General features: G+C 42.2%; 2 protein-coding genes and 1 non-coding gene across 3 annotated transcripts in view; 1 reads left to right on the top strand and 2 right to left on the bottom strand.

Moving 5' to 3' along the window:
• The window catches only part of MATN2 (matrilin 2), a 151,920-nt gene extending 140,423 nt beyond the window's left edge, over positions 1–11,497 (top strand). Inside the window, exons 14-18 of the mRNA XM_089666562.1 lie at positions 751–903; positions 3,704–3,745; positions 5,452–5,535; positions 7,764–7,850; positions 11,062–11,497. Of these exons, the coding sequence (XP_089522688.1) occupies positions 751–903; positions 3,704–3,745; positions 5,452–5,535; positions 7,764–7,850; positions 11,062–11,117 (422 nt within the window). The 3' untranslated portion in view covers positions 11,118–11,497. The remainder of the gene's footprint in view (positions 1–750; positions 904–3,703; positions 3,746–5,451; positions 5,536–7,763; positions 7,851–11,061) is intronic.
• A 3,182-nt stretch (positions 11,498–14,679) lies between these two features.
• On the bottom strand, positions 14,680–23,565 carry RPL30 (ribosomal protein L30). Its single transcript, XM_089666575.1, has 5 exons — positions 23,459–23,565; positions 23,290–23,334; positions 19,902–20,047; positions 17,008–17,138; positions 14,680–14,773 (listed from the first exon to the last, which is right to left on the bottom strand). The coding sequence occupies exons 2-5, from the start codon at positions 23,308–23,310 to the stop codon at positions 14,721–14,723; spliced, it is 351 nt and encodes a 116-aa protein (XP_089522701.1). The 5' UTR covers positions 23,311–23,334; positions 23,459–23,565; the 3' UTR covers positions 14,680–14,720.
• Positions 16,824–16,955, bottom strand: LOC149470122 (small nucleolar RNA SNORA72). The gene has a single exon (XR_016310676.1). It is a non-coding gene; the product is annotated as a small nucleolar RNA SNORA72 (small nucleolar RNA).
• Positions 23,566–24,412: the final 847 nt, after the last annotated feature.

Raw genomic sequence — 24,412 nt, 5'->3', positions numbered from 1 at the left:
ATTGATCGGGTTAGTGATGTCTGACTGCTATTATTTTGAACACAACTGTACATGTATAAAAAAGTGGATATGGGCTTTATTTGTGTTTTTGTATGTTTTTTACTTGTTTTGTGCTTGTGCTCCTGGTACACTAATTAAAAGATAAGTTCACATTTACCGACTTGTGCCAAAAAAAAAAAAACCAAGCATTACAGTGTCTTCAGTAATTTACTATGCAGTTCTCTGTTTAAAAAAAAAAGCTTACTTTTTCAGCTGTTCATTTCATTGGCCTCCCTCTCTCTATGTGCAGATGGCAGCACGTAGCATTAGATGTAGGGCCCTGGAAACTCATGGATAAGCACGCTTCATTCTGTACCTACGCATGCGCAGTATGCACTCTCACAGCTCAGCAGGGCAGAGACTGATGTGAATGTACAGTATTTGGAGCACTGTGTAAATTGTTGTTATAATAGTATATGTAATACATTTTTGGACAGACTATAAGGGAGAAAAGTTGTCTGTGCATGACACATCTGAGAAACTAAAACCACATGGCGATCCATCAAGGGTCCTACCGTGTCTAATAATGTAGACGGCCTTCCCTCACCTGCACTGAGCTGTCCCAGCTCTGGTCCTCATAGGAGCAGTGAGTGAGGTGGAATCGTGCTGTTGTTGTACGATGGCTGTAGCCAGCTCAGGTCACTTGGAGGTTGTTGTGGATTTAATGTCCATGATGTCATTATGCAGTGTTCTTTTTTGTCTCCTTCTCAGGCATTACCATCTACGCTGTTGGTGTGGGCAAGGCTATTGATGAGGAATTACGGGAAATTGCTTCAGCTCCCCATGACAAACATGTGATTCATGCTGATGACTTCAGCTCCATGGGATATATCACTGAAAAATTGAAATCCAGCATCTGCGAAGGTACTGTCATCCATTATGGATGTTCCATATTGCTTTGTTGTTTACAACGCATCCATGTGAACCTGTCAAAGCAATGACATTGATAAGAGTTTGATGGATTCCAGCAGCTTCTCATTGTAGAGGTACTTGATGTTGTGTTGGACACTGCTGTGTTATATGACAGTAGGGAATGTGAGAGCGTCATCAGGAGTCTGGGCTGTTTAGGGTAGGCAGGACTTATAACAAGTCTTCAGATCATCAGATTTGTTCATGCCCATTCTTAAAATGGAATTCCAGGTACGGATATTTTTGTATAGTTATAATGGTCCAGCTTGGTTGTTTTAGCAAAGCAACTGAGATTATTGCACCATTATTCCAGGGTATTTAAATTGGACATTTAGGCATGACAATTTTGTATAGTTACATTGGCCCAGCTTGGACCAAAGTAAATATGTATATACCATACATTTGGGATCCCAGTGGAACATGGAAATCACTGTAGTAGGCACTATTACTACCGTGATCACTGCTAGCTTCCAGGTTGCTTGCTTCGCATGGGTGCCATTCAGAAAACACTTTGCATCTTCTCAATGATTGCAAACCGTTTTCTGATTGCATGCAGTAGAGAGCCAAACAGTGACATTATGATCTCCAGCTCATCAGAGCATGCTTTGCATTTATTGAAAAAAATGTGTTCTCTGAATGACACTTTGCTGAGCAAATGACCTTCTGTGTTCTATAAGCAGCAGGGCAGCGGGACCTGGAAGCTAGCAGCAATCATTGTAGTAGTGGTAGAACTAAAAGAAAGCAAAAAAGGGCGCACTGCCCTCGTGCATTACCGTGATAAAAAAGGATTTATTGAAAATGTCAAAAGTATATACTCACAAACCAAGGGTCATGTAAACAAACAAGGAACCAATGTGACCGACCCAGCAAATAGTGGTCTTGCGACAGGGTAAGCTAACGCGTTTCGGGAGATGAACTCCCTTCCTCAGAGTTCGTCTCCCGAAACACGTTAGCATACCCTGTCGCAAGACCACTATTTGCTGGGACTGTCACATTGGTTCCTTGTTTGTTTACATTGACCCTTGGTTTGTGAGTATATAATTGTGTCATTTTCAATAAATCCTTTATCACGGTAATGCACGAGGACAGTATGCTCTTTTTTGTTTTCTTCCAGTAGTATCAAGATTCCCCGATCTTTAGAGGGCCGCACTTCAGCGAGTGACTGTACCCGTGTTCTTGGGATGCTTAAAGACCTGAGCACTGGTTTTGCTTTTTTCTCTTGATGTATTGTAGTAGTGGTGCCTGCTACAGTGATTTCCAAGCGGTACAGCTTGTCAAACTCACCCATTAAGTTCAATAGGGCTGCACTACAACTGCATGCAATACACTGGATCAGGCAGTGTGGAGGTGATATAACACCTCTACATTGCCTGTGCTTAATACCCTCTGAAAAGGACTGGAAGAAGAGAGCCTGAAATCGTTACAGCGGGAATATCTGCAGATCCTAACCTGGAGTGAAGAACAGGTGCATGGCTCCTGGGGTTTGTAGGACAAACACAAGATGAACATGGCTGGGTAGAACTGAGCCTCCCCACAATACCCGCTCCTAAGCTTTCTCCTTCTAGTTCTTTCAGCTCTCCACATGGACTTCTGTCAGTGTGCCTCTGAGAGACATGCTAACAGTGGAGGCAATGAGGGCTGGATAGGGAAAGCCATAGGGCCAGATGTGGCCCTGGGGCTGCAATTTGCCCAAGTGTGTTTTAATACAAGAAATCAGGAAACAGGGTCCCAGGGACAGGAATGAACAGAAAACAATAAAAAAAATCTCTAACCCTTTCCTACTGCTAAAAAGATGCTTTGTTGACGTCTCCATCTTTATTTCGGCTACATGTACACATGAACTGCCTTAGACGTTTAGCTCTCCTGGCAGCAGAAAAACACAAAACACTTTACCATGTTTAACGCTTGGACGTTTATTCATTTGATTGGCCAGAGTATTTTCCATTGACATGAATAAATGCAGCTAGTGTTTAGGAGTATTTGCACACGTTTTTTGGCCAAAACGTTCCTGTCCTGAACAGGATTCTTCTGCATTCAGGAGAGGAACATGTAACTGCTCATAAAGTCTGCTTCTCCTAAACTCTGGTAAAAGCCTATATGTACGTGAACACACTGGGGTTTATTTACTAAAGCTGGAGAGTGAAAAATTCAGGCTCACTTTTGCATAGAAATCGATCAGATTCTAACCTCAGCTTGTTCAGTTAAACTTTGGCAATAAAACCTGGAAGCTGATTGGTTTCTATGCAGAAGTGAGCCTGATTTTGCATTCTCCAGCTTTGTTAAATTAACCCCATAGGCTTTTATTGAGTTGAGTTCAGGGGCTTTGGCAAAAAAACGCCAAAAGCTCCTAAACTCACTTTTAGGAGCAGTAGTGTACATGAGGCCTTAGAGATTACTCGTCACTTCTTGTTTTTCTGACTCGCTGTCACTGGGGACATGAAGTGGGGGAAATCTCCTTGACAGAACAGAGACAGCAATACAAATTTAAAAAAGGTTCTAACCTTTACCTGCTGTCACAAGAGGTGTACCTGAAGGTGAGCTTTAAAAACAATCCGGCAATGACAGCAATCATCTGCCTAACCTTACAGGTTCCCTTTAGGACTGTAAATGAGAACGTCATTCAGTGACTGACATTGACAGACAGAACTTACTTCCTTTCATGAAGCCATCCCATTCTAAATGTACAGATACCAGAAAATGAGAAAAAATGTCATGCTTGCAGATAATTAATGACTAACACTTATTTGTTCTTCAGGTTGGACCAACTGGAAGGTGAACACTGAAATATCTAATGAAGGTGAGTGCTGTGCTATGTGTATGTACTACTCCTCATGAAGCTGTTTTCTGGAGCAAAACATGTAGTTTCTTTTTTTCTTTGTGTCTTTGTTTGGGAGCACTTTTTGAATGCACATGGTATTCACTCCTCTCCCCCTTTTTTGGAGAGGTCTGTACTGTGTTTTACAGTGCATCATATGCATTCCTCAAGACAGTGAGGTATTTTTGTTTGGATATGGTGATGTATGGGGCTTATCCATGAGAGGCTGACATTTAAGCCGTGCATGAGTGTACCTGTATTACATATCTGTAGCAAGAGAGATTATACTATCTAATTAGTTTTGTCCATGGGGTAACTCCATTTTCTTAATAGAGATTATATATTCAAGCTGATAGGTTTATGATCAAACTACAGTGCCTCTTTTTATGCCGTCACTTCATCTAAAACGATATGGTATTTGATTTGGTCTGGTGTTATTAACCATTTGGATGTAAGGTAAATAATTGCAATGGTATGCAGTCATATTGTTGTGCGCAGTACATTCCACTCCAATAGGCATTAATTACAGCTGAGCATACTTTTTCTTTTTTTTTATGCATTTGAATAAAGGTTATATATCTTTGATTCATCATTTGGCCAGATGGTGCGTAGGGAAACACACCCTCGTCCAGTATAGATCTATGTGTATGTAAAGCCAAATCCTCCTAGGATAAGACAACACTGTGCTGTAATGGACTCAGACAGCAATAAAAACTTGACAGGAGTTCTAAGCCTTCCTTGTTTTTCCTCGAGATACACTTTAATTTTCCATAAACATAAATAGATATTTTTTGCAATTTTCAAAATCTGGTCAAAATCTGCTGTTTTTGGTATGATTGATCACCAATTGTTCTTCTATTGGTCTGTGTGTTATATTTTGAGAACAATAAAGTGCTGAAGAAAGAACTCTGTGGAGTCAAATTTCATCCAATTATTATGATTTTCAGTTTCAGATGTCAAACAATATTGGAATATTATGACTGTCAGATGTCAAATAATTATTATGATTTTCAGATGTCAAACAATTATTATGATTTTTTATGGTTGAACTGGATGGACTTTTGTCTTTTTTCAGCCAGATAACTATGTAACTATGATTGGCAGATATCATACAGTTATTATGGATGGCTTTTGTCATACGGTTTGTTGTGATTGTCAGATGTCATACAATTATTATGATTGGCAGATGTCGAACAAATTTTATGATTGGCAGATATAGTTATTATGGTTGGCTTTTGTCATACGGTTTGTTATGATTGTCAGATGTCATACAATTATTATGATTGGCAGATGTTGAACAAGTTTTATGATTGGCAGATGTCGAACGACTATTATGATTGGCAGATATCATACAATTATTAGAATTGGCTTATGTCATATGGTTTGTTATGATTATCAGGTGCCAAACAATTATTATGACTGGAAAATGTCATACAATTATTATGATTGTCAGATGTCAAACAATTGTTATGATTCTCAAATGTCAAACATTTATTATGATGTCAAACAATTATGATTAACAGAAGTCAAACAATTATGATTAGCATATACAATTAATATGACTAATAGATGTTGTACAATTCTTGCGATTGGCAGATGTCGTACAATAATTATGATTGTCAAATGTCATACAATTATAATTGGCAGATTGTTGGATGTCATACTATTGAAACATTTCTATCTTTCAGAATTAACTTCTGAGTTCAAAGAAAATAGTGAAATCACAGTCTCCTGCTCCATGTCTGCCATAAAATTCACTACACAAGCAGAAGGTGAGGTTCTATGTAATTGTTGATCTCCATATTTTGTCTATTATACACTATATCAGGGAATGCAGCTTAGTCAGGTCTCCCAGGTGCACCTGATATAAAAATCATATCTAAAGCCTCTACATTTTTCTTCTTATAAACTGGCATTTTTAATGTAAGTCGGTGTTTGAAATGTCTTTAAAAAATGTTATTTAACTCTTTTTTTTTTATAACAAATGCAGCTAGGAAGTTAGATTTTTCCTGCTCCCTAGACAGTGCTAGAGGGACTGAGCAATACTTTTTATCAATTCTCTAGGTCCCTGCAGACAATGTGCTGCCAGTGTAAAGGGGTGTGGGCAGAGCTAGGCATGACTATTCATTGATAGTTTTCAGCTCTGCCAACATCTAAGCAGCTACAGCAGCATCAAAGGTGACAACTTTGCAATTTTTCTGCTTGAGGAAGAGCGTAGTCACCTTCTAAAGTAAATGTTTATTCTGGCAGGGGGTATTTAGAAAAATAGAAAGCCTGGCCATACTGGTATAAACAACCTCTATCAATATGTCACTTTATAGTTTGATCTTAATTCTACTTTAATCAAATGGACTTGCTTTACCGGGATCTTTTAGGAAATATAACTGGCCAGTTGGGAAATACCTTTTACTGATATTGGCTGGGATTTCCAGGTGTATGGGAAACCTGTTGTCTGTTTGAGAGACCCTTCTACTGTATATGGAAAGGTAGAAGGGTCCTCTTCCCTTTGCAGATCCTTGGAGCAGATCTACAGTTTACCTCCAGCTCCATCTTCCAGTGAAATCTTGATTTGCAGTACAAAGTGCTAACATTTTAACATGCTTGTCAGATGCCCTCTGAAAAGTGATTCACCACAGATTTCTTTTTAGAGGGGTGGCGGCACATTTTAATGGGCCTGTAATATTTTTTCACACTGGACTAAACTCACCAAGTTTTACAGGGACCAATCCATAGCCCCCAATGCAGAGCCTATGTGTCCCGGAGGTGTGAAAATTTTAAAGAAAGGCATGTGAAAAAAATAAATCTATATACTTTATACTATCATTACAGGTATTAACCCCATACAGCCATTTACGGGTTGGTTTACTTGAAATGCAAGTCATGTGAATGCCATGTACCTCCGCCCCGTCACATAGATTTGGGTACTGTTGATGTGTATGGTGGGACAGAAGGGGAAGGTATTCTTCATAGTGGCCTATGTTTCTGACATATCCAAGAGATCGCCAGGAGCTTTTACCTTATGCCCTTAAAGCAGAACGTCACCCTAAAGGGGGAAGTTCCACTCTATGCCCTCTAACACATTTGGGAATTTTGAGGGGTGAGAGCAAATACCCACTTTTGTCAGGTACTCTGGTTGAATTCAGCGATTCCACTGGAAGTTTGGCCTCCTCCCTCCCTGCAACTTCTTGGGACACAGCCCAGGTCCCAAGAGGCTGTGGGACCATTCACACAGCGCAGCACTGCTCATGCCTGCACAAAGGAAAGTCAGCTGTGAAGCCACAATGCACCTAACCACCAGCAAAGAACTGGCCACGCTGGATCCTTGGACAGGTAAGTTTCCTTTTATTAAACGTCAGCAGCTACAGTATTTTTAGCTGCTGACTTTTAATTTTTTAAACGTGTGTCTCAACCAAATTGTATGTTATGGACTATGGTCCGGTTCACTCCATAGAAATGCAGTCCAGATGTGTTTCTGTATGCGTGTTTTTGATGCATTTTTTTTACATGTTCCAGTGCGTTTTTGATGCGTTCCGTTTTTTTCCCCTTTTTTCTGCAACTTAAAAAAACTTTTTTTCCGGTGCAGTTTTGATGCGTTTCTGGTGCATTTCCACTGCGTTTTACTGCATTCCAGTACAGTTTAGTGCAGAAAAATGCAGCATGTTCTGCTTTTTTTTCTGGAACTGGAATGCACTGAAACTGACCCCACTGGTGTGAACTATGACATTGGAAACCATGTAACCTACCATCAATGTGTTTTTGATTCAGAAAAAAACGCACTGGACTGCATGTGGTGTGAACTGGCCCTATGACAGTTATTGCAAAGGTTACTTTTCACCTAAATCTATCTATACACAGTAAAATGAGTGGTTGTACATGGGCATGTGATTGAATGGGGGCCCATCAACTGTTTGGGCACAAGCTCCTACTGTACATATTGCAGATTTTATGTTGATGAATTGAATTTTATATATGCTTTTTTTTTTATGTTTTATTGTCCTAGAAATATCTGAGGAGCAGTGCCAGTGTAAGAATATACTGGATTCTCAGAACAATGCAAATGAAGAACTCAAGCGGCTAAGTCATCAATATATCCTTTCACAAAGAGCAGGGGCCCATTGCACTTGTTCGCTTCTGTGCATTTGAATGTGCGCTGTGTCGTGTGTTAAAGTGATATTATAGACAATTATAGATATTATAGAGAAAAAACAGAACACAAAACACATGTATAAAATGCATGAAGGTAAAAAAACCTTGAGCCATTACAACCACTTTAATTTGTGTTGCCTTCATTCATTTTAAATAGGCTGCCAGTGCAGAGGAGCAGACCACAAACCGTACACATAGCCTTTTTTTCTGTTACACAGCACCACAAAGCACGGTACTGTATTACAATGCATTGTTACACCACACAATACATGGTTGCTTAAAGCTGGCCATAAACGTATTGATTTCCATTTGTGAATTTTCATTTTTAGAATATTCATTTGATTTTCTAATCATTTGTGGGGTCAAATTAATGTTCATTTTTGCCAGCAGCGACAGGAAAATTCAAAGGGGGGAGAAGGAAAACTTTCCTCGATCAAACCTAAACACTTTTTTGTATGCAATCAGACAGGCCCTTGCACTGCATAGTTGAAGGTAAATCTAAAGGAAATTGAATAAAACAATTGTACGAGTGGCGTTCAAGTCAAACCGAGACTTTTGAGTAAAAAGAAATAACACATTGGAAACGCTTGAACCGTCCTAGGACAGCCTGCTTCACTTCATCATCGTGTTCACAGTTCCCACAGAAAGATTTGTTTCTTGTACAACTTCCCAACAGATTTTGCGTGGATTATCCAGGATCAGGCATTCCATGCGCTGAATGTTCACAGGAATGACTGCTGTGGGCTGGGAACTGACAGACACACGGCCATCTTTGAAACATTTACAGCATGCAGATGTCTTACTGCAGCTGAGCGACTCATCACCGTACTGTACTGGAAGTCTTCTGGAGATATCTGTGGATTTTGCGCCTTTGTTCACAAGAAACTTCATCACCACACGCTGTTCCATGCACACACTAACACTGTTGTCTGCCATCGTGATTAACAGTCTGTAGACTGGCCCAGAACACGTGCACCGCCTATCAGTAATAGGACACATGCAGTAGTACCGCCATATGCTAGCATCCCTTTTTACGCCTGTAAAATTAAAAGTCCCGGTTGGTCTTGAATGTCCCTCGTATAATGTATGGCCAGCTTAAGACAAAGCTTACACTTTAGTCATACCTTGCTACCCCTCTGAAAAGCAATCTGTGCTGGTATCATCTCCTCACCACCCATTTTAACCTTGTAAAGCCTGTACCACCTCACTAATGTGTGCTGTCCCCCATTCACTTGAATGGGTCACCGAATGCAACAGGAGACATTTTTACCATGGCAGGTGTACAACCTCATCCAGCTGCTATGGAGTTTAAAGTGTTAAACTCACAACAGTAAAATCTGTCTGTATATGCAGTAAAGCATGCTTGTTATACTCACTGTGGAACCTAAGGGGTTAATCCTCTGCATTGTGTAAAACCGCTGATCCTGTCTTCTCTGATCCTCCCTTTCTACTGTCCCGAGTCCATCTGCTGATAGAACAGAGCCTTGGGGGGCACGCTGCTCATGCTCAGTATGGTGTGTATTGCTGTAGCTGGGTTTTTATTTTTCGTCTTGGGAGGGTGCATGTGATCGGCCCAGGGCCAATCACTCTGTCCAAAGGGTCAGGGGTTATGCAGCCTCATAGGACAGTCAGAAGAGAATGAAAACTCCTACAAGATTGACCAGTTCTCAGCTGGACACTGATAGAAGTCACACAACATATATATTGCTGATAAGAAAAAGGTATTTAGCAGTTTATATTAACTAAATTAATTGCATTTCCATGTTGTGTGTACTGTGGAAGACCAGACCTGATAATGAATGCAGGGTCATGGGTTTAGTAACACTTTGAGGGTGGTGAAAATGTGGTTTAACTACCTATTTTTACTGTCCCCGGACTGCAACTATAAAACAAGCCCTCAGTGTGTTGAGGGTACCATATGAATTCCCCATCGTGCTAAGACGACTCAGTGTGCTAAACTGGATGACACTGCAACACGTGTTAATATGCATTATAGTGATATGTATGTTAATGTGTATGTTAACACTGCACCACAGAGGAACAGTGTGTTTCACCCAGAAGTGATTTTGGTGTACAGTAAGGTTAAAATAAAATCCAATTTCACCTGGATAGACAAGTCATACTTTCCCAGCTGTACAGATGGACACTACTAAGAGCCCATTCACACTTATAGATTGCAGAGCACAAGTGTGTGTTGTGGTGCCATTCATTTTGAATGAACCAGTAGCACTGTATGTTATACACCCCCTTCACAATAAAACACGTTTTACAACACATTACCATGAAACCAACACCAAGTGCCATTCATTTATAAAATTTTGGGCTGGGAAAATTAGGGTACCAATTAGAATGACACCCCAGCACTCAGTACAGTAGTTGCCAATGGATCTGTACTGCAACACACCCACACAGTGTGTGTAAGGAAAAAAAAAGTGCAGGTCCACTTCCTATTCCATTGCCATGCATTGGCAGTCTATTCAAATTAAGGAATACACTTCCCTTTCTGAGCAGGTTAAACATTACCCTCAAATTTGTGAGTGTAACGTGTACATGCTCCAAACCTGCCTCCTAAATACTGTAGCTGCTGACTTAACAAATGGGTCCTCATCAGCCTAGGGATCCAGAACTGTCCTCACCCAGGCCAGTTCATCACTGCCATCTTGAGTAGGAATTCAGCTGTGACTTCCTACTGTACTTTCTGAATGGACTTACAGCTTCCTGGGACCTGTCATGGGAGGTTGCAGGCAGGGAGGGAGGGGGGCAAACTGTAAATGGAAGCCGGTACCTTTCCAAACTAGCTAACTGCTCCTTGAAAAGAAAAAATTTAAATTTCCATTAATGGCAGAGGGAAGGAGTAAAATGAGTGGAACTTCTGTTTTTATGAGAATGGGAACCCCTCATTGTATGGCTCATATCATACCCCACCTGCACGAAAAAGGTGCAGGCAAGTTGTTTTTTGCTGCACTGGAATCGGATCGCACCTGCAGTAGATCACATGAACAGTGAAATTTGGATGCAGTGCAGGAAGCGCACAGGATTTGCTGCGTTTCCCGCTCCGCATATGTGAACCTAGGCTTAGGTGGAAGGATCCTTTAACCCGAGAAAATGTAGATTCATTCCTGTTTTTATTTCCTTCCTTGACATAAACTCACTAGAGCAAATCACAAGGCGAATGGAGATGTTAGAGAACCGTGTCGGACAACGATAACAGACTTGAATTTCACTGAGCTCAGTGAAAACACAGCACAAGGAACCTTCATTGAGAAGAAATGCCATGCTCTGGACAATCAGAAATGTATTTTATTTATATTACTTTGAATTTCAGTCCAGAAAAAATATACAAAAGTATTTTGTGCCAATTCAGTAAATGAGAATTTTATATGTGAATTTCTAGGGGACACAAGAGGGAAAACACTAAACTTTTTTATGGACCAAGTCTAAATTTGGCATTTAAAATATTAAAGCTCACGTCACTTTGTTTTTTTAAAATATAAATATTAAAATTGTGTAATGTTTTGTCTTTATAAAATCATTTAATTTGCTTGTTGTAAGCTGATATATTAAAACCACAAATTTTTTTTGTTAGTGGCTAAGGGTTACAGTGATTGTTACTGCCTGTCTCCAGAGTGGGGAGATTTCCTTTTACATCTGGTCCTGGCGATACCCAGGGTATCAGTGTTACAGGGCATCATGGGAAGAGGAAGTAAGGGGACATCCCCATAGCAGAAGCACAGCATCAAAACCTGCCAGAGGTGATGACCCTTTTACAATTCTATGGAAGAAAAAAAAGCTTGGATTTTAATAACAAGCTCAGTAGTGTCATTGCCACTGTCTGAATTAAGAGCTGGCAGGGAAGATTCCTCTATCCATGCCAATTATGTATGACTACCATCAGCAAGTTGAAATGGTCTTGGCTTGACCACAAACAAAATCCTTCATCTAGTGAGTCGACTCGCTCATAGCTGGCTTCAGACCTATGAAAGGCTCTCCACAGCTAATTGCTGGAGCACAGTATGAATCTACATTGGCTTTTTGGCATTAGAAAAGCATTTATACCACCAAGAACATAACACCACTCAACACACCAACATTATACAATAGCTTACAGTAAAGCTGCAAATAACACGAGCACTGAATTGGATGCATCAAGGAGGCCTATAGCTATATTCTTTTAGCATTAAACCCTCATTTTTCATTTAACGCATTGATCACAATAAAATAAACATTCCCAATAAACTGTTCAGACTTGTACTCCAGCACTTGCAATTTACAACTTTCAGTGCTGCTGGCTCCTGTGGTCAGTGGTATGTCCATTGTTCACCGGAAAGCGATAACATTGCATTTTCAAGCCTGTTAGCTTGGAGAATAGAGTAGCAGGGAAGGGCCTTGCCTCCCTAGGCTGTGGGGATGGGTTTCTATTTATGCAGAGTACGGAGATCCAATTCTAGTGCTTACATTGCAAGGGTGGCCCCATAGGATGCTGCAAGAATAAGGAGCCACTCTGCAACAGGAAGCCATAGGCAGTGGTCATAGCATCAGTTTTAAACTGGAACATATGCAAGGATTAAAAGATGAAGAAGCTGCATGAAGTGATTAACCATCTGCTGACCGCTCACAGTAAATATGCTGCGAGCGAGCAGCAGGTACAGAGCTGTATTTTGGGCAGGTTTGGCAGCAGATTTCAGCCAATGACTGACTGAAATCAGGTGATGTTTATGCATAGGAACAGCAATCTAGCGGTTTCTTCACAGCCAGATAGTAAAGTAAAAGCAGCACATATTAGACATGGTTAGTGACACAAATGCAGTGATACTGTATACATGTGCCTAGCACATTCAGTCTGTTATTGACCCTCCCAGATAGTTTGTTAGCGCCAGATTGCACGGCACTCTATTACAGTCCCACTTTAAGTCGCTGATCACCGCCCATTACAGTATAGCATCTATAGCTGCATACACTCCAGTATATATACACCATAGTTTATAGACGCTATAACGTTCGCACAAACCAACTTGAATACACTTATTGGGAGTTTTTTTTCATTTTCACCAAAGACAGCAGAATACATTTTGGCCTACATTTATGAAAAAAACGTGATTTTTATTTTATTGGATGTTTTATAACAGAAAGTAGAAAATATTGTTTTCCAAATAGTTCAGTCTTTTTTCATTTATATAATAGAAAAACCAGTGGTGATCAAATATCACCAAAAGTAAGCTGTGTGAAAAGAATTAAAATTTCATTTGGGTAGTGTTGCATGACCATGCAATTGCCAGCGAAAGAAAAAAAAATGCCTCGTCATGGAAGGGGTAAAACCTTGTGGTTAAATTAGCTGCTGATGAGATTGTCATCTCACTTCCTATACTGGTGGCAGCTAAAAGCAAAAAAACTCTATTTTCCTGATTTTTAGGAAAATCCACTACAGCCCGGTCATTTAGTAGAAAATGGAAAGTTCATAAAAACATAAGAGCGGTCATTGCTGAAAATTTCAGTAGCCTGGTTGTCGCACAGATGAAATGGCTTAATGACTTTAGAAACAACGATTCTAAAGGTTGCAAAATTAGGAATCTGCCTTTTTCCTAATGCTTGCTCCAGGGTCAGTGACCAACAATGTACACAGTGTAAACAGCAGCATAGCCAGGCAACTAGCACTCTCTGAAGGAGGTTAGGGACAGCAACTCATTTTAGCACAATTTGTAAGTCCTTTACGTACTTCTTCCAGACCTGTGCGGTAATTCAGCATGAAACAAGAGCTTCCTGTAACAAACACCAGTCACTGCTGCTTTCTGTTGTGCAGGGTGACTTTTTATTGTTACAATGAAAGGCTAGTAAGTAAAAGACCAATCTCTTAGACTGGGTATACAGAGGAATGGGCAGCTTCCGAAACGATTTACCTCCCTGGCAGCTGTCTGTTCCTGGCTGTAGCAGGGGACAGTGTGGTGCGCGATTCAGTACATCACATGGCTACCTTTTTGTTTTGGACAAACGTTATTTAAAGTGTACACAACGTACACTTCATTCATGGCACTACACCGCAGCACAATGCACTGCTATGCCATGCGATTCGGTACAGCGAGCTGCAATAAAATTGCATTTTTGCACAGCCCCAGGCTGCATTGCAGTGTGAATGGGACAAAGAGGAAACTATTGTTTTGTATGTGTCCTTGTGGTGACAGACACTTTACATTGCAGTACAAAGTCTGTCACTGCACAATGTGTGAATTGGACCAAAAAGGTGCAGTTTGTTCTACACAGTAAGTGCTGTAAAACACATCCCTCATGCTCCACCATATGTAATTATATTTACATCACACTGTAACTTCATGAGGTAGAATTATCTAGGTATGACCTTTTAAAAAGGTTGGATCCAGCTCTCACAGAAAACTATAACCCTAGGTTCACATATGTGCGGGTGATGCCGATGTGGATCCGCACGAAAATCCGTTCAGCCGCACAGAGAAATGCGGACCCGCAGACGGGTACCATTAGTTCTAATGGCACGCTGCCCGCACTGGAAAACAATCGTACTGGGAACCAAAGTTCCTGTGCTGGCTGCGTTTTCCAAAGAAGTGCAGGGACTTCTTCCCTGCGTGTCCCGGGCACGGGAGTCCATTCAAATGAATGGGCTCTCGTGCCCGTGCAAAACACGGCCCGCACAGTCGCATATATGTAAACCAGGGGTTATAGAATCGACAGAATATTCCACCTCTAAACAGGAAAAATGTCACACTGCAAGTAGTACACCATCACAGATAAACCACAAAGACATATCTGGGAAACCAGTCATTTATTAACAGTTTGATGCAGAAATTTACTTCTCACTGGGCTGCTGTTCTGGCATGCTTCTAATGATATCGGAATCACCTGCAAGACAAAAAGATGTCCTAAGTACAGAATGCAGACTGACAATTAACGTATGAACATGTCACACCAACACAGTCATTGCTAACACTGCACAAGTGAAGCCTTAATATCAACTGCATGTCCAATGACAGTTCAGCTAAAAGAAATAGCAATTATCCAATTCTGGATAATAGTTGTGGTTCTCATTTTGTACACTTTTCATAAAATAAGTGGACAAACTAGAGTACCACCAAGGCTATGAAGCTCTAGGTTCCAACGGGTTCCCAGTGTGAATTCCAGCAAGGACACTGGAGTACCTGGAGGAAACTCACGCAAGCACCATGCCTCTAGTTGTCTCCCACACTCCAAAGACATGTTGGTAAATTAATTGGCTCGTCTAAATTGGTCTTATCGTTTGTGCCCATCCGGGCAAAATAGGGACCTTAGACTGCGAGCTCCTAGAGGTCAGGGAATTGAGGTGAATGTTCAATACATAAAACACATCCTTAATATACATCTATTCTTTACATATACAATATATAAATCCCTACTTAAATTGATGGTGCTATATAAATGCTAGTAAACAGAAAAGAAACTGAAGGTGTCAAAAAAACCCAACCCTATAAAATCGCTCTCCTGGTCTTTGTGCCACTTTACTGGAGAGAGAAATCACCAGCTGGAGGATCAGTGGGAAGAACCAGAGAGTACAATGAAGGGACACAGAGACACCCTGAAGTTTGTAAAGAAACTTAATCTGGCAACGGTGCAGTGAACGGTGATGCAGGTAGTAGGGGAGGTATATTCCTGGCAGGTGTGCTGACACAATTGTATCCCACACAACTTCATGGTGTAAATACACCAAGTGTAATGGGCAATTATTTTACACAGCAACATTGACTGCTGAGACCACATGTTCCGTAAACACAAATCCTCAAAAACTGAAAAGCATGCGTGTAAACACATCTATATATAAACTAATTTAAAAAGTGCAAAAAGCATGTACACAGGAAGGACCTGTTCGCATCTATACAATATAACATTCCAGGAAAGAGAAAAAAAATACACTGGAAGATATTTATAGAGCAAATAGGCAACATGTTAATGTCATTTTGTCTTTTGAAAAGCATAAGTTTGTGTATTTGAAAACCTGGGCAGCCAACTGAGACAGCTTTGCACATGTCTAAGTATTGAAGAGGAGACAAAATATCCCTCCAGGCACACAATTAGGAAAGTGTCAGGGGCAGGGTTTATTTTGTCACAGTGCTTCATAGGGGGTGGGGGTCATTATGAATGCAGTCACTCAGCTTCTTTTCTGGGCTGCCTTAAAGTGGTATTAACCCCCCAAAAGCAAACATATTGCAGCTTAGCAATTCTTAGATGTGATGGCAGCATTTGTTTTCTTTTTTTTAAGATTTATATTTTCACCTGATGAAATGTAGCTAATACAGGGTTTTACAAACCATTTACTACTGACAGGGTATGTAAAACCTGTATCCTAAAAGGAAACAAATGGGGCTGTAACTGCTTATAGTGTTAGGCGCACTAGCAGATTTATATGCACTAACAAATTGAAGCTGAACTCCATCTGACACTTCCCTCCCCCCAGACTGGCAATGCTGCTGTTCAAAGGTGCCCCTGTACTCCTTAATCCAGAGCGGGGGGTGCTCCAATATCGAATGTGCGTTACTGGTCAAGTCACCAGATGAAAGAAAGCCTAAAAAAGGGAACTAATGTATCCACTACATCTAATGATTGGTAAGCTACAATGTATATTTTGTGTTGGGTCTAATACCACTTTATAGCATGACAGAATTGATATAGGTCATCTTGCTTTCAATGGTGTCTAGACACCTGCAATGTGTTACATGTCACATTATAAAAAAAACTTTGATGAAAAGCAGTGAGATCAATGGCAGCTCTGCTGAGGACAACTAAAAATCCATGTGGGTCAGCAAATGAAGCACGTCAATGGCAGCATCCACTAGAGACAAGATAACGCACATGCATAGGTGCGAATGGGCACTTTTCTGACAAGTTTTTACAGCTTTCAGCTCATATGAAATGAGGTCTCACATGTAACTAGCTTTTAAGATCAGAACTGTAGGAAGGACCAGTGCTGAGGACACAAGACTAGTTTTATTCTAGCGAACGTCTAGCCTGAACTGATCACCGGCAGATCAATCCAGCGAGAATATATTCGCATATAGGAAGCTGCCTACATCCAGAGGCCATGGAGATAAGTGGTTGGTACATACCTGGATCAATAATAGCCAGTGTGCACACTCTGTAGTATTTACCGCAGGCTGTACCAAGTTCAATGTTGTTGCCGCTGTAGTGGTGGACTCCAGTCTTTGCCAACATTGCATAGTATTCAATCTCTGATTTCCTGTGGAGGAGGAACACAGTACATTAAAAACTTCCACATGAAAAAAAACGGTATTAAAACAAACAAAAAACACTCCAGGATAGAAACAGCTGTACACTTCCCCAGCTGAGCAGTGATCACAAAACACTGCCTTGGGAGTGCCAAAACCCCATGTGCCTGGAGTATGCATACCCAAACAATAAAGAAATCCCCATAACAACGCAGGACCCAGCAACCTACAGAGCCCACCCTGTACTATGGGAGCATGCCTCAATCAACATTTCTGAAAATAAGAAGCACTTACTACAGGCATTCTGCAGAAAACCTGGTTCTTCTATTCCAAGGTTAGGGTGCTGTGTTTTATGTAACTACTGTGCATTGACTGTGCACTGCGTTTGGGGAAAAAAGGGCTCATGTTTGTTTTTTGTTCGTTGTGGTGTGGCTATGGCAGCCCATTCATAATGAACAAGCCACCTTAACACTTGGCACAGCACAATTTACCATGTGTGCATTATCACAATGCAATTCTTTAGTGCAAATAGGCCCTTAAAACACACTCTTGTGTCAGATATAAGGTGATAGCTAGCATCTAAACTGTTCCCTTTCCTCAGTTGAGCTCTGATGAGGAAGGGACCCCCCCCTTCGAAACGCGTCAACATCACTCTGAGAACTTCCCCTTCAGATGGGATTCCCATGTGTCTCCTATTGTAGGATGAGATTTTTGATTTTATATGCCTGTTTTAGTACTACTTTTGTGAGTATCTCTCCTAAATCAATAAATCTACTGTTTACTGAGGTAATGCGCAAGGTTGGTGCGCTGTTTTTGTTCTCCGCTAGTTTGTATCAAGCTTCCTCAGCTATGTATTGGAGCTGCACAGCCTTTGATCGGTCTGGGACGAACTTTCATACACCCCTATACTATTGATCCATCAGCCCTCTACTGATCTGGGTCCCTAAGTGCAGGAGGTGTTGTATCTGTGTTCACTCAGTTGTTAGGGGCCAGACCTTTTCTGCCTTTATGGCTAAACCCTTCCAGCATCCACTGTCCAATGAGAACCACCACCAGGGATGCCCAAAGAAAAATCAGATCCCTTTATGGTCAAAGGTGGTCTTTTGGCCAATAAATGTAAAAACAGCAATGACAAACATGCCTACTCAAAAACAGAGGAGTAGTGTATGCATGTAAACCCTCTGAATTAACTTTATTCACTCCCATTTAGTATATAAATATTACTATTGAAGGCGTTTTCTCAGTTCAATAAGTGCAAAGACAACAACCTGTTTATCCTGCCAGAAATACTGAAAGCCAAAAACATCTTGTGCGCTCTGCCTGTGCTGCACAGTTCTCAGTTACAGGGGAAGGCATTTTGTAGTCCAATTCCAGGATGATAACACTGCTTTACTACAGATACAGTACAGTGAGTGTGGTCATACTAGGACAAAGTGTGTTACAGGCAGGATCGCCAGGTGAAAAAACACATTGTGGCCCCACACCAACCTGGGAATGTGAAAGGTTCTGCAAGACCAAACCTTTGGTTTGCTACAAGTAGTCTCCATTATTTTAGAGCAAAAGTCAAAACAAAAAGGTGGACAAATTTATGTTTTCATTCCAAGACAGGCTGACCAATCCATTGCAACAGAAGATCCAGTTAGGCACTTTTCAAGACCACTGGCTTCCTGGTTCCTAAAATGTCCTACTCTGAAATCCCATGAAATCATAAGGATTGCAGGCAGTCCGTTAGAGGTGCAGATGAAACAGTGCGAGTTCACATAACCATTAAGAAATGTATTTTAGATATTCTCCCCCCAACTTACATGACCGGTTTGTAGAGTCTTCCAGTTCTGTCCCACCTGTACATATTTTTTTCTGTTGTCTGTAGGGCCATTACACCTTATTTACTTGTGTGATTTGGTATCTCCCTCAGTTCCCCAACTGTTTAGTGCTAGTTAAGCCCTAGATAGATCCTCCTTGTTTTTTTTCCTTTGTTCCCTTAGTCAAATGTTATCTCTTCGCAGAGACAGGGCTTAGGAAAATTATCTTCTCACACTTAAGGCATTAATAAAGCCATCAAAAAAAAAAAAAAAAAAAAAAAAAAAAAAAACTACTGGCCCCCCTGCCCCCCCAGGTTTAAGTTATAATGTACTAGTATGCATCATATAGTAGCACATTATGACAGACGTACCTGCAAACAGAGCCCTCCACAGTGCAGCGCTGTCACGGCTCCCTTAGCATTTCCATCTTTGTGTTCCTTCTAAGTTCAGTACTGGCCAGCCTCCTGTGATGTCACTGCCGCGCATGAGTCACATTTTAGCAACACACAGCGGACCGCAAATGTGATCTGAGCTGCGCATGTGCGGCTCAGATCACATCACCCACTGACAGGTGGGGAGGTATTTATGATAGAAGAGACCACCAGGATCTCTTACGTTATAATATCTCTGCCTGTCATTGGATTTTAAACAAAGACTTTACTACCACTTTAAAGAGACTGGAAAAACATCTGTACTGCATTTGTGATCAGTAATATTGTGTTGGATTCAACTTCTGTCAACAGGCAGCATTACCCTGCCTGAGGTCAGTGGCCTGTCATCAGGTAACCATACTGTCCAGGCAGACTGGGTCTATGGAGGTGTGTCAACACAAAGCAGCATTTGGAAACACTTCCACATGGTAAAATAAGCTGTATTTGTTATTACATGGTACAACCCAATAACATGTTTATTGCTAGCCTTCCCATACTGGCATGACAGCTGAATATTTATACAGAATAAGAATCCACTCACCTCAGAGCAGGACAGTTGTTAGCGAGGATGACCAGTTTGGCCTTGCCCTCGCGGATTCTTTTCAAAGTCTGCTTGTAACCCAGGACATATTTGCCACTTTTCATTACAAGTTGAAGCCTTGAGTTAATAGACTCCAGGGACTTTTTCTATAATGTAGAACAAAATAACTAAAATTAGTTATAAAATGGATAAGAAACAGGATTCTTGCCATATTCACAGAGACCTGAGAAAGTACGCCTTCATGGAAAAAACAGACGTTTCCACCAACTTACATACACATATAAAACTGTACACATAGCCAAGTTCTTTTCACATAAATGAAGGGGATGAATAAGGTTCAGGAGGGCAGTATGTCCAATATTAAGACCAAGAACACAGGGACAAGACCTCAAAGTAGAAGGAGCAAAAGTTCATAACCAACCAGAGAAAGTATTATTTTACTGACACTTGGTATTTGACACTTGGAATAGATATCTAGCAGAGGTAACGAGTCAGTCAACATAATGTGGATTCAATTGTGGTTAGGACAAACAGATTTATAGTCAGACAAATAAAAAGAAAAAAAAAATATGGGGGGGAGGGGCAAACACATTGGAACACTTTTTTGCGGTCACATCCAATCAAGTGCAGGCACTCAAAAACATGAAAGGAACACTTTTTAATTAGAGTATACTGTAGCATCAAGTCAATGAACCTCCTGGGATAATGATCTGGTCAGTTAGCTAGCAGAGGGGGTTATTAATCAGTTTCAGCTGCCTTGGTGTTAATGAAATTAACAACAGGTGCACTAGATGGGCAACAATGAGAGGACCCCCAAAACAGGAATGGTTTGCATTGTGGGAGGAAACCGGAGTGCAGTTACTCTAAGGAGAGCTGGACAGGGCCATAGAAGGTCCTTAACCAATGAGAAGGACCGGTATCTGCTCCATTGTGCAAGCAGGAACAGGATGAGCTCTGCCTGGCGTCAGATGGACCGAAACATGATATTCCAGAGGTGTTCTAATAGCAATAGGTCAGGTGAGCGTGGGGGCCACATGAGGCCGGACATTGTCGTGCACCAGGAGGAACCCAGGACTCACTGTACCAGTGTAGGGTCTGACAATGGGTCCAAGGATTTCATCCTGATACCTAATGGCAATCAGGGTGCCATTTTTTTAGCCTGTGGAGTTCTGTGTGTCCCTCCATGGATATGCCTCCCCAGACCATCACTCACCCACCACTAAAACAGTCATGCTGAATGATGTTGCAGGCAGCATAATGTTCTCCAGACCCTTTCACGTTTGTCATATATGCTCAGGGTGAAAAGCATAGGGCGCCAGTGGCGGACCTGCCAATTCTGCTGTTCAATGGCAACTGCCAATCGAGCTCTGTGATGCCGGGCAGTGAGCATAAGGCCCACTAGAGCATGTTGGGCCCTATTGGCACCCTCTGTTTCTGATTGTTTGGTCATTATGTAGGGCTCTGGCAGTGCTCATCCTGTTCCTGCTTGCACAATGGAGCAGCTACTGGTCCTTCTGATGGGTTAAGGACCTTCTATGGCCCTGTCCAGCTCTCCTTAGAGTAACTGCATTCCTCCTGGAATCTCATCCATGCTCTTGAGACTCTACTGGGAGACACAGCAAACCTTCTGGCAATGGAACGTATTGATGTGCCATCCTGAAGGAGTTGGACTGCCTGTGCAACCTCTGTAGGGTCCAGGTATCACCTCATGCTGCCAGTAGTGACACTGACCCTAGCCAAATGCAAAACTAGTGAAAAACAGTCAGAAAAATACAATGCCATTAGCCTCTGTGGCTTGTGGTTCTGAATGGACTACAGGGATGCTGATGAGCCTTCTCAAAGTTCATTCACAAGCCCTGCAGCTTGTAAACAGTCAGCTAGTATGAAGGTAGGAGCTGAAAGCTGCAGAGCTTGTCTGCAGGAGTCTGCCATTACACCCCCCGATCACAAGGGCAGTGCTTCCCAGGCTCCTGGGGGGGGGAAATATACTGCATTTGTTTCTACAAAATTATGTGCATTTATTTTTTCCCAAAGGGCAAACTTCCCCTTTAAATCACAAAGCACCATGCAACTTAGGGCAGCACAGCAGCTAAGTAGTTAGCACCTGGCAGTACTAGGGTTGTTGGCTTGAATCCCAACCTCGGCACCACCTGCCTGGAGTTTGCATGTTCTCCCTGTGCCTGCATGGGTTTCCTCCGGGTACTCTGGTTTCCTCCTACACTGCAAAGACATGCTGGTAAGTTAATTGGTTCCTGTCTAAATTGTCCCTAGTATGTGTATGTATGAATGTAAGTTAGGGACCTTAGATTGTACACCCCTTGAGGGTTAGGGACTGATGTGAATGTACAATATATGTGAAGTGCTGCGTATATTTATTATTTATTCCAGGTACTTATATGGCACCGTCAATTTATGCAGCGCTTTTACATATATATTGTACATTCACATCAGTCCCTAACCCTCAAGGGGTGTACAATCTAAGGTCCCTAACTCACATTCATACATACATATTAGGGCCAATTTATACAGGAGCCAATTAACCTACCAGCATGTCTTTGGAGTGTGTGAGGAATCCCACGCAGGCACAGGGAGAACATGCAAACTCCAGGCAGGTGGTGCCGGGATTCAAACCAACAACCCTATTACTGCCAGGTGGACATGCTAACCATTTAGCCCCTGTGCTGCCCGCGCTGTACAAGTCCCTGTAACAAATAAAGATGGCAGGCATGAAGACAGAGCATTTGATAAAGCCTGGGGGTGCCATTAAAGGACTACAGGTTGGGAAAGTGTGATTTCACAAGCAGTCCTGACCCACACAAGCCTGAACCTAGCCTAAAGCAGGCAAAGGGGGCTGTACACATGCCGTGCAAAAACTACGCCCCCTGTCTTCTTAAGCTGGCAGGACGCCGAATGCAATGGATTCCAGCAAACAGCGCCAGGCTGCAATGTACTGGGATGGTGCAGACTTTTCAGGCAGACGGTGGGACAGGCTGTGAGATCAGCACTTCAACTGCCATCTGAAAAGCAATCCACCATGGTTCACCTTTCAGAGGGGGCCCACAAGTGTGAACGAGCTATAATAGGGGGATGGAGAGGAAGATGAGGCCCAAACGGGGGAGGGGAAGAAGTTCCATCCTGTCAGGGTGGGGAGGGAATATATATATATGACACTAGGCGATGGTGAGATATCATCTGATGAGCAATATGTACCGGGGGGCTCCTATGACAGGGGGGTGGGAAGTCTCCGGTGACAGGCCTCCCCGGTCCACTATGTACACAACCCCCAGCCTCTTCCTGTCCCCCGCTCCCGGACAGAGGACCATCCTGAGGGGAGCCAGCAGGACGAGCCCCATACAGGCCTCCACGTGAGAGCGCAGGCCTCACTCACCGTCTTCTTGGCGGCCACCATGTTTGCTGTGCGGGGATCCCAGACCTGAGGAGACACAACAACACACCGTTACACGGCGCCCAATCTGCCCTGCCCCCACGACATGACCGACACCCTCTCCGGGGCTCCCCGCCCGGACAAATCCCTCACCAGCCGGAGCCCCACTCACCAGAGGTGCAGCTCAAGATGGCCGGGGACCGAAAAAGGAAGGGGCTCCCACAATGCACCGCTCTTCAGCCACACGCCGCATGCTCTAGGGCGTAAGGGGCAGGACTACCTGGTACGCACGCTGGGATGAAACGCAGCGTTGCAGGGAGGGTTGAACGCATGTTGGGCTGAAACGCAGCGTTATTAGGCGGTTGAAACGCACGTTACGATGGAACGCAGCGTTACTGGGCGGAGCTCGGGACACGTGGCCAAGCTAGCTGCATAGTTAATTGGGAGGAGCGGCTGACTTGGTTGTCAGGGTGATGTAGCTGCTCTGGGATATTGTTGTATAGCGGTCCTCCACATAATAAATACGGAAATGTATTACTTGAAAATTGTGCTAAAACTACAATTCCCATCATGCCTTCAGTTGTCAGCATTATGCAATGCCTCATGGGATTTGTAGTTCTGGAGCAGCTGCAGTGCCGATGCTGCCTATATTTATATACAGTGATACCTCGGTTTAAGAATTTAATTAGTTCTGCAGGACTTTTCTTATAGCGAAAGATTCTTAAACCGAAACGCCGTTTCCCATAGGAATGCACTGAAAACCAATTAATCTGTTCCGGAGATCAGAAAAAAGTAAACACTAATAAATACTGCATGAGTTATTTTATTAAGTCATGCGGCATTTTAGTAGTGACAACCATGTGTTAATATTTTAATGTCAGCGGGGTTCCCCACTGACAGCTGAAAGTAAAAGAATTGCTGGCAATTAAAAAAATCATTTAAAAAACTGCATGGGGTCCCCCTTCCATCCATACCAAGCCCTTCGTGTCTGGTATGGATTTTGAGGGGAACTCCCACACCAAAATTTAAAACAAAATGGTGAGGGGGTTCCCCCCCCAAAATCCATACCAGACCCTTTTCAGAGCATGCAGCCTGGCAGGTCAGGAAAGGGGGGGGGGGGTAATTT

The sequence above is a fragment of the Staurois parvus genome, unplaced genomic scaffold (genome assembly GCF_062004578.1).
Source record: "Staurois parvus isolate SC_StPar_1 unplaced genomic scaffold, SC_StPar_1.0 ptg000052l, whole genome shotgun sequence".
Classification (NCBI taxonomy): Eukaryota; Metazoa; Chordata; class Amphibia; order Anura; family Ranidae; genus Staurois; species Staurois parvus.
The sequence above is the reverse complement of the archived record's forward strand: the minus strand, read 5'-3'. Positions and strand labels throughout refer to the sequence as shown.

Bases quoted from the DNA above. Each gene is read 5' to 3' on its own strand.
- RPL30 (XM_089666575.1), bottom strand. From the start codon at position 23,310: ATGGTGGCCGCCAAGAAGACG. The intron at 20,048-23,289 runs GTGAGTGAGGCC...TCTACATTATAG, and splicing joins TGGTGGCCGCCAAGAAGACG to AAAAAGTCCCTGGAGTCTAT. The intron at 17,139-19,901 runs GTGAGTGGATTC...CCTCCTCCACAG, and splicing joins AACAACTGTCCTGCTCTGAG to GAAATCAGAGATTGAATACT.